Below are 9,661 nucleotides of genomic sequence, written 5' to 3' on the forward strand. Positions count from 1 at the left end.
ATGAGTATCTGGGGTGAGCATGGAGTACGCATCAATAATGCAAATGGGTTTCTTCATTCTTGCATGAAAATTTCGAAGATAAAAGCCAAAACAAGTGTACAAAAAAGTTGGAACTTTAGATGACTAACTTCCATGTATATAACTGTTGGCTTGAAGCTTCACTTGAATTGAATGTGATTGGTGAAAATGGATTAGGACTCCTTGAAAATTTTGTCAGGTAATTAAATGATGTATTTTCTTGAAATTCATCACAGATTCAGAGTTTTTATTATGGTGCTATTTTTCTGGTAGCTTAATTCCAACTTGTATTCTTATTTTAGGACAAAAACATTGAGAACCCAATCATAAAATCAAATTTGATTCCATTGAAAATATTAAAATGCTTTCCCATTTCATTATTGTAGGATTAAGGTGAAAATATTATATTAATATATTTTTTTCTTGATCCATTTTTTATATTCATTTTACTAAAGTATACAGTAAAATGTCTATAACTGTAAAATCCCAATGTCAGGTTCTAATTAAAGTGAATTATATATATAAAAAAAAGGAGAAAATGTGTTATTTTTAAGAAAAAAACAAAGAAGTGATTGAATATTAATTGATGTTCTATGCTGATTATTTTCTTGGATCTAAATTAAAAAATCACAAGAAAATGGTAACTTATAGATAAATATAAAGGACGACTAGCTAAATAAAAGAAAAACTAGTGTGGGCACTAGAGAAGAAAAAATAATTACAATGGAAATTCCATGCTCAACACAAAAATTACACGTTTTGCTCAACTAATTAATTAATAACCATGCTATTGCATGAAACACGAAAAAAACTATAATAATACTATGAAATTGATCTTCACCAGTTTAATTTCAATAAATTAGACATACATGTGATATTCGTTTAAAATAATTTTAGTTATAATTCATTTTAAATTTGAATTTTCATATTTAGTATGATACAATTTTAAAACACAATATAATTTTATATAATTCTTGTGTAATATAATCTCATAATCAGAACTTATTTTAATTTTTTAAAATATTATCTATAAATGAAAAAATCTTGCAGTGGAACATATGGTTGACTTGAAAACTTTGGTGGGACTGATGAGGTTTGGATCAGCTAGAATGGGTCTGTCAATCGGCCTTTTACATAGCAATTTTTCTACAAATTGGCATAAAGAAGTGGTATTGACGGTGATTCTAGCTAGTCCGTCATAGATAAACACGAGGTTACTGTAAGTATGCATGTAATAGTAAGTACATGAATTATATGTATAACTGCATAATGCCAAGAACGAATCATTGAACTTGTGATTTTCAATTACAGCTGATGAGAAGTGAAGTTAGAAGCTAGAGAGGAACTGCATCTGCTTAAGAAGAGGAGTTAGAGTTTCCATGAGCTTCTCGCAAGGATGGTTATGGATGCCCTCATAAGTAGTCACTACCATGCTCGTGTCTTTGGAGAGCCTCTGTACTTGCTTCTTCACATTGCATGTGTGATTTGTGCAGCGATAGTAACTCCTTCAATTCAGTCCACGTTAACCAAAAAAATAAAATAAAAATCAGAATCAATCTGTTGCATATTGTTTCATGCGAACCATAAATCTAAACTTTTTTCCAATATCTATCTCATTCTTTCTCTCTATAAGAATTCATAAATTTCTATTTAAAGAGGATCGGAACTTGGGTTTAGCTCAGCTAAAATCTTATTACTAATTAACTAAGGTATTTATATATTTTAGAAAAAGAAGAAAAAAAAGCCATGCAATGCAACGTCGGAGAGATGATGTGGTAATATGATTAGTACCTGGGATATGCACTGTTTTTGACAGATTTCTGGCCATATTTCCTCCAACGGTAGCCGTCATCGAGAATATCGTCGGGACTCTTAGTTTGAAAAGCGAACCTAGGCCGACTATGTTTCTTCATGAGTCGTCCACTCTTTCTCCTATCCTTTTGTTCCTCAGCTATCACAGAAGCGCTTTCAATCGTTGAAGGCCTTTCATCTCCTACAGCGGCCTGACCGGAAAGAAGGCTGACCCAATCAATATGAGGAAGCAGTTGAGGGTCTATAAAGGGAGGATGCAGTGATGAGGAAGGTGAGAAGAGATGGGGGGGCAATTGTGGGGCTTCTTGGCCTTCCATTTCCATTTGTGGGGCTCCAAAGAGAATGATAAGAGAGGAACTGATGAGGATGTTGGATAATACACATATATAGATAAATAAAGATGAGTGAAGAAAAGTTGAGAAGTTGGAGATGGAGAGAGGAAAATTAAGGGTTAATTGAAAGGATTATGAAATGAAAAAGAAATCCAAGGGTAAAGCCAAGCCAAGCCAACTATATTTCACCAACTTCTGTTCAACTGCCCTTAAGTAAAAAAGGACACGTACCCAATAGAAGTTTAATGTGCTTAATAATATTAATTCAATAAATTGCTATTTTTTTTTGAAATGAAGATAAATGCTTGGAGTAGAATCTGAAATATTTCATATTTATTTACCATTGAATTAAATATGTGACTGCAATTCAATAAATTACTATTATCAGTTTAATTAGAATTTAACTTGTATTTAAATTTTGCACAATAAAATTTCTAAGTTTCTGATTAATGTATTTTTTAAATTTTTACAAATAGATATTCATAATAAACTATAAAGTAGGATTTGGTATGCTTATTTGAATTTTATAGTTAATTGTATAAAGAATTTGTTACCTTTAATTCATTTTGATTTATTGATCTTATTTTAATATAATAAAATTTTAATAATATATATTATTTTTATTGTATTTGACTACTAATTAACATGGTTTTCTAAATATATATAAAATTAAAAGTTAAGAGATTGTTTGTGATACACCCATTTAAATTAAGAGATAGTAACTGAAATTCAGTAATTCAATATATAAACTTGTGACATAACATAAGAAGGTGGAAACTTGGACAACACTAAATTGAAGTTTAAGAAATGTTATGGTGGAAATTGATATTAAGATACAACCACCAGAATTGATTGAAAAATAATGAGCGAAATTATCTCAAATTTGTAACTCTAGGTGGACCCCACATTTAATTTTATTTTATTTTTAAAAAATTTTTTAAATATTTTTTAAATATTTAATGTATTTAAAATAAATTAAAAAATTAATAAAAAATATATTTCTTAATAGGTATGAAAAAATAAAATCAACAATTATATGCGAGTAACCATATTCAAATTCACATAAAAATAAATGAAATCGAGCAATATGCATCAGGTCCACAATGAGTCATAATCGCTCATAGTAATGGCTGGGCACGCCCAAAAAGTCAAGAACAGCCATTGAGATAATGCATGTAGTAACTGTTGTTGGGGGCTTAAGAGGGCCCGGCCCACAACTTACATCAGTATTTTTTTCTCTGAAACTTACATCCATACGTGACACTGAAAAACCCAAATTTGTCATGTTGCTTCTCGATTTTTTTAGCGCTACTAACGTATCAATTTATTGGAAATTAAACCCTCTTCTATTCAGGATAATATAGCAAATTCTCATTGGCATTCTACAGCAAGTTTAACTGTTCCTCAGGACTATCAAAATTCATTCTGCTGATTGAATTTGCAGCAAAGCATTCATATAGAGCATACAAACAAGACTCGTTGTGATTGAATATCAGATTGAACTACCAATTCAGCTGATGATCATCTTGCTCAGATATTCAGCTTGCTGAGGAAAATACTCCAGTAATTCATCCTTAGTCACCCAAACAAAATCCTCACACTTCCCAATTCTGAATTTGTTTGTAGCTATCACCTGGGACTTGAAGAAGAATTGCTGAAAGGGGAACAAGAAGGTCGTTCAAGACGAGGAATAAAAAAAAACCAAACATATGCAACTAATATAAGCACTCTCATACCAACATATAGTGCTTATGAGATGCTATCGTCAATCTACATACTAGAGCAAATCACCAATACAAATGACCAAATTTCAGATAGGCAGCAAAATCTAAGATGTTGACAGCAGTCCATTATTGACTATAATGTTGAAGAGAAGTAATCCTTCTTTAACAATAATTACTATCTCGTATTAGATTGATTTTAATCCTCTTTATTTAGTTGCAACTGAAACAAAATTATACATCAAAACATGTAACAAATTTTCGTCCACAGTTTTCAATCAAATCCAATATATATTCAAACATCCTAGTTTCAGGTTTTTTTGTAAGATTGCAATCATAGACGCCTAAAAACTTTCACTGCATTTGGAAGATAATAACCAAATAGTTTAAACACCGCACAACATATACTCCATTTCATAATTACCTAGTAAAAAATTATATATGTAATTTCTTGAAAATACCTTATAACCAGCATCTGGTGCTTTATCTGTTGGCTGTATGATCATGTGACCCATAGGTGCGTTTCCAACAAAATATGTGTGGGAAAGATCCCCTAAGACAGAGTGTAATGCAGACTCTGCACACTGCAAAGTTTTAGAATTTAAATGAGAAGAAAAGAAATAGCAGGAATAAACAACAGATCACAAAGTAATGTTGACCTTGCGCAATGTATCCTCAGCCTCATAAACCTTTTCAGGGAAATGCCAGACAGGCTCCCCACTGGATCCATATGCCTTTCCATACAGGAGGAGGTAAAGTCTTCTGTCAAGTGCCCTCTGTAAAGACCTAAAGGAAACAAATTCAGATGTCATAATTATTATACTCAAGGTCCCATTAATGTATAATTATTATACTCAAGGTTCCATTATTATACTCAAGGTTCCATTATTATACTCAAGGATCCATACGAGGTTGTTACATTTAAATCTCTGATCTTCAATTTGTTACCACAAAATCACTCATTTTAAAAACATTAAATTACCCCTCAAGCAATTTTCCATCCATTTCTCCAGCATAACTAATACATGTCAGTACCACGATATAAAAATAAGAAATTAAGATAAAAAGTGCCACATAAGATATTCACAAAATTATCTTTCATCACACACCTCATGTTGGAGAGAGAGAGAGAATGTTATTAATATTTTATATGATACTTTGATTTTTTTAAAATTTCTTATTTCTGTACTGTGGCACTGTTCCATATCAGTTCTATTGGACAAATGAACGGAAAATGTCCAGAGTGATTTTTATGAGACATTTTAAAAAATGAGAGACTTTTGTCTAACAAATTGAAAATGAGGGAATAAAGAGTAACAACCTCCAAAACTGAGGGACGACTGATATAAAGCCCTCTAGGTTCCTAAGAGATGAGCTCAATATGATTTAAGCTATTCTATTAAGGAAAAGGAGGAAAAGGAAAAACACCCAAGCATGCGTATGCACAAAAAGAAAAAAGAGATTTCATCAGCCAGTGTAGAGATTTTGCCCTGAGATCTGAGTTCTTAGATAACTTTAGAAAAAAATGGAGGATTGTTATAAAAGGAACAAATATCCAGTGCTGTATTAAGGTGAATCAAATTCACCAGATACTGTAGTGCTAGATCATGCAAAGGAGCAGAAATGAACTGAGCAAAAGCATACTTCATTTCCACCATCAAAGCATTTTTGGCATGACACGCATACCTTTATACCTCGACATTGTATCATGTATTTGAGATACAATAGCATGCTATCTAGATAAAATAGCATACATTGTCATGTATTTGAGATACAACAGCATGCTATCTAGATAAAATAGCATACATTGTCATGTATTTGAGATACAACAGCATGCTATCTAGATAAAATAGCATACATTGTATCTTATTAACAATAAATTACTTCGCTATAAAACATATTAGCATAAGCGTAATACTCTCCCGTCAAATGAACACCCCAATAATGAGGGTCTTTTATGAACTTTCCAAAACTGAAACTAAATTTAATTTCCTCCACTTAAGAACATGCATAAGACTTGATCCTGTTTAGCATGTTTATACATGAAGAGGAATAACCAGAGATTTTCAATATTTCTAACAGATAAATGTATGCCATTATATGCAACAACTACATAATGTAATCTCAATAAGTAATCACTATGGAAATTAGAAGAACTATAAAATTAAGCCAGAAGTCATATGAACATCTCCGAGAGAATGTCCTTTAAGTCATGTCTCACTTTTTGTCATTTTTTTTGTCAGCTTCAGTGATCCGTGGAGCTGGTTCATAGTCAATTTGGTAGTCACCCTTTCCCCTGATTGGAAGGGAAAGAAAAGAAAAAATTAAGAACAATTCAAACTTCCATCCATGTTACAAATTTATTGGTGAACACATTTGCCATGCATGAATTCTGTCAGTAAAAGAGAGAAAAGAGAGGCAACAGGACAAGCAGTCTTGTAGATGTACAAAACTTTTTGGATATTCACAAATTTGATATGAGTTCAACAACAAAATTATGACCACAATATCACATCCTACGCCAGATTCAAGTCAACCAGACATGCTTCTTTAAGTAAAAAAAATGGTCTACATGCTTTAGTAGATCATAACAGCAAAATATAAATTCTGTTTGCAAGGATAATTGATATATTTTCTAGTTTGTCAGGCAAAAGATAATCTGAGAAAAAGTCAAACACTTGTCAGAAAAACTACCTCGAGTCCGCCTTGTCTAAAAACTCATCTGGATATCTGCGTCTATATTGCTGCTGCCACCGAAATCTACAGCACATAAAAGAGATCAAAGTAAAATGCAAGCAAATGGAGAACTTGAAGGTTGATCAGGTGAAGCTCCACAACTCACACAAAAAATTATAATCAACTAAAATTGCAAACTACTTCATCTTCTCCCATAGCCACACAGATATTTTGGTTCTGATTCTCAACCTCGTTGAGTTACTCATCTTTAATCCAAAATAAATCTCTACAATTGGAAGAGGGAAAAAAAAAGCTCATGAAACATCTTAGACAAGTAATGACCAAGAAATTTCTTATCATTGATCTAATAGCTAAAATTCTGTTCAGCTCTCTGCTCTTTCCAGTCATTTCACCAGCATAAAAAATAGCGAGAAATATAAAAGGACAAGCAAGGAAACTAACGAGAATTCCTGAAATGCATAAACAACAGGATCAATTTTGGGGATAACAACTGGTAATCTTTCGAACAACACAGAAGCTACGATTTTCTCTGGTTGTGTGCTAAGTCCTCGAGTCGTAAATAGAGAATGAGCCACCCGCATTACTGATCTCCGCATTCTGGATCTACAGAGAGACAAAATTCAGATGACAAAAAGAGAGTAATATAATGAGGGAGAGAAATTTTACCTTAATTTCTGAGGAGTATTAAAGCTGTGGATGATCTTAGGAATGGCAACAGATAGGGTAGGGTACCCAAGAAATTGAAGATACGCAAACCTAAACCCATTTATAAATTAAATATCCGAACCCAGTATAAACCCGTTTAGAATTTCACTTTCACTACCCAAACCCGTTTACTATTATCCACATACTACTTGAACCCGGTTGTTTTTCCATTTCAAAATAATTGCAAAGATATCCGAATTTGGGTTCTCAAACCCTATATACTAAAAGCATGCAAATAAGAGTTCTAAATTTAGAAAAGTTAAATAAAATAAGTAATAGAATACCTTAAAATTAAACTACAAATGATACAATAAAATTCATAAACATAACAATAATGTTTGGAATGCATAAAACATAATCTTTGAACTTCCAAATTCCAATCCAGTAACAGATTTTCCTTCAAGACCTTCAAACGCAAATAAACATAAACATTAACCTATAAACATTACCCCCAAAAAGCAAGTGCAACAAATCCATAAATTTTGAATATAAATGTCCCCAAAGAAAAGAGCAAATGTGGTTAAAAAAATGTCCACATAATGTGCGGTGGATAAACTTAATTCAAATGAATTTAGAAATTACCCACAAAATGCAAGTGCAAAAATCCATAAGTTTTACTTATTTCCCCAAAATACAACAAATGTTTAACAATAACCCAAAAAATTTTAACAGAACAAAATATTCAAATATCCCTAGCCTAAACAAAAAGACATATAGCAATTTTAACTCATCCTTTCACTTACAATTTTAACACATTTTAACCCATATTTTCACTAACATTTGCCTCACCAATCACAGTCAGAAACCAAATTGTGGCATGATATCACTCATGGGCCATGACATTTGAACTTGCAAAACCTCATTCTTAATCTAAAATGAAAAGCCACAGTGTCGAACTAATATCGAAATGCAGAGCTTACTTGCAGCCACGAGATGTCACTGGTGCCTATCGCTGGAAGGGAAGGCGATGTTGCTGGTGCCTATCGCTGGAGGAGATCAGTGGTGGCGCTCGCTAGGGGAGTTCGCTTGTGGCCGCCGGCTGTTCGGGGAGGAAACAGGCCGCTGTGTTCTCTGTCGGAGAAAGAAGACTGACGGCTGGGGCCTGGGGTAGAGAAATGATGCTCAGTCTTGAGCTAGGGTACATAGGGCTTGGGCTTTGTTTTTTTAGTTGTTTAAAGGGCTGTGTTGGCAATTGAGACTCAGAAAGTGTATTTTACGAAAAAAAAAACAACATTTTAAATGTCGTCAAACGTTAAAAAAAAAAAAAAAAAAAAAAAACAGTTTGAAAACAAAAAAATATATTTTATTACTTATATTTTTATAATTAAATTATATTTAAAATAATTTTCAATGATTTTTTAAATAATATATTTAAAAAATATATTTTTTTAACAACAGCTTCAATAACAATGTTATATAGATTCCAAGTAATTAAAACCTTCGTTTTGTGTAAGGTTGTTCACATGAATTGAGAAAAATAATAAATATATTAAATTTTAATAAAGATAGAGATAAAAAAGTTATATTACGTTTCAATTCAAATATCTAAATAAATATTGAGTGAAATATTAAAATTATAAAATAATATTTACTTAAAAAAAATAAAACAAGAGATAAAAAATAGGGAGTAGTATTAATTAAAATGATTAAGTTAATTAACTAAATTATTGTATATAAGGGTATTAACTATTGAAAGATGAAATGTTTATTGTATGAATGTTTTATAAAATGTGATTAGTTAAAAAATTAATAATTACACCTTAGAGATATAAAAACAATATAGTATTAAAACATAACAAATCTTTATAGTTAATATCAAAATTAATGGAAAAATGTTTTTTTTTAATGATTACTTAATTAAATTAATACCTATGACTTAGATAATATAAAAGAGTGAGTATTAAATATGTTATGGGTATGTTTTGATACAACTAATAACAATAATAATTTATAATTTCGAAAAAATTAATAATAACAATTTATATATTTAAATTAAAATTAATATATATAGAAAGAAATGATTAACCACAAGTTGAAGAGAGTTAAAGCATGATAAATACTTACGAATCAAAATTAATTAACAACATAATCTTTTACCATTTAAATAGAGAGAGAGAGCATTTGGAAATGATGTAATACAAGATAATTATTAATTGAGCCATATATAAGTAAATTAATAACCCATAAAAAGAGAATAGTATTATGCACATATATTAATTTGAAGACATAAAATTTTAAATTTAATTATATAATACATTTTTATGAGCTTTATTTTTTAAATTATTCTTTTAATAATTAATTGATATTTAAAATTGTATAATTGATAAGTACATACACATAGTTACATGTTCAGTATATGAATCTTACTCTTTTAGA

The 9,661-nt window shown here is 30.9% G+C and overlaps 2 protein-coding genes across 5 annotated transcripts; both read right to left on the minus strand.

Moving 5' to 3' along the window:
* Nucleotides 1-1,050: 1,050 nt before the first annotated feature.
* On the minus strand, nt 1,051-2,314 carry LOC110616186 (probable WRKY transcription factor 43). Its single transcript, XM_021758534.2, has 2 exons — nt 1,810-2,314; nt 1,051-1,523 (listed from the first exon to the last, which is right to left on the minus strand). Exons 1-2 carry the CDS (start codon nt 2,151-2,153, stop codon nt 1,346-1,348), a joined length of 522 nt encoding a protein of 173 aa, XP_021614226.1. The 5' UTR covers nt 2,154-2,314; the 3' UTR covers nt 1,051-1,345.
* Nucleotides 2,315-3,202: 888 nt separating this feature from the next.
* LOC110616130 (39S ribosomal protein L46, mitochondrial) lies at nt 3,203-8,442 on the minus strand. Of its 4 annotated transcripts, none has more exons than XM_043957098.1 (8): nt 8,206-8,440; nt 7,247-7,336; nt 7,022-7,183; nt 6,578-6,643; nt 6,105-6,179; nt 4,543-4,669; nt 4,345-4,467; nt 3,203-3,816 (listed from the first exon to the last, which is right to left on the minus strand). In XM_043957098.1, exons 3-8 carry the CDS (start codon nt 7,174-7,176, stop codon nt 3,673-3,675), a joined length of 690 nt encoding a protein of 229 aa, XP_043813033.1. In that variant the 5' UTR covers nt 7,177-7,183; nt 7,247-7,336; nt 8,206-8,440; the 3' UTR covers nt 3,203-3,672. The 4 variants fall into 4 exon arrangements, with proteins under 4 accessions (XP_043813033.1, XP_021614147.1, XP_021614146.1 ...); XM_021758455.2 differs by lacking the exon at nt 7,247-7,336 and adding an exon at nt 7,657-7,691; XM_021758454.2 differs by lacking the exon at nt 7,247-7,336 and having other exon boundaries at nt 8,206-8,442.
* Nucleotides 8,443-9,661: the final 1,219 nt, after the last annotated feature.

Source organism: Manihot esculenta, chromosome 5 (assembly GCF_001659605.2).
Source record: "Manihot esculenta cultivar AM560-2 chromosome 5, M.esculenta_v8, whole genome shotgun sequence".
NCBI lineage: Eukaryota > Viridiplantae > Streptophyta > Magnoliopsida > Malpighiales > Euphorbiaceae > Manihot > Manihot esculenta.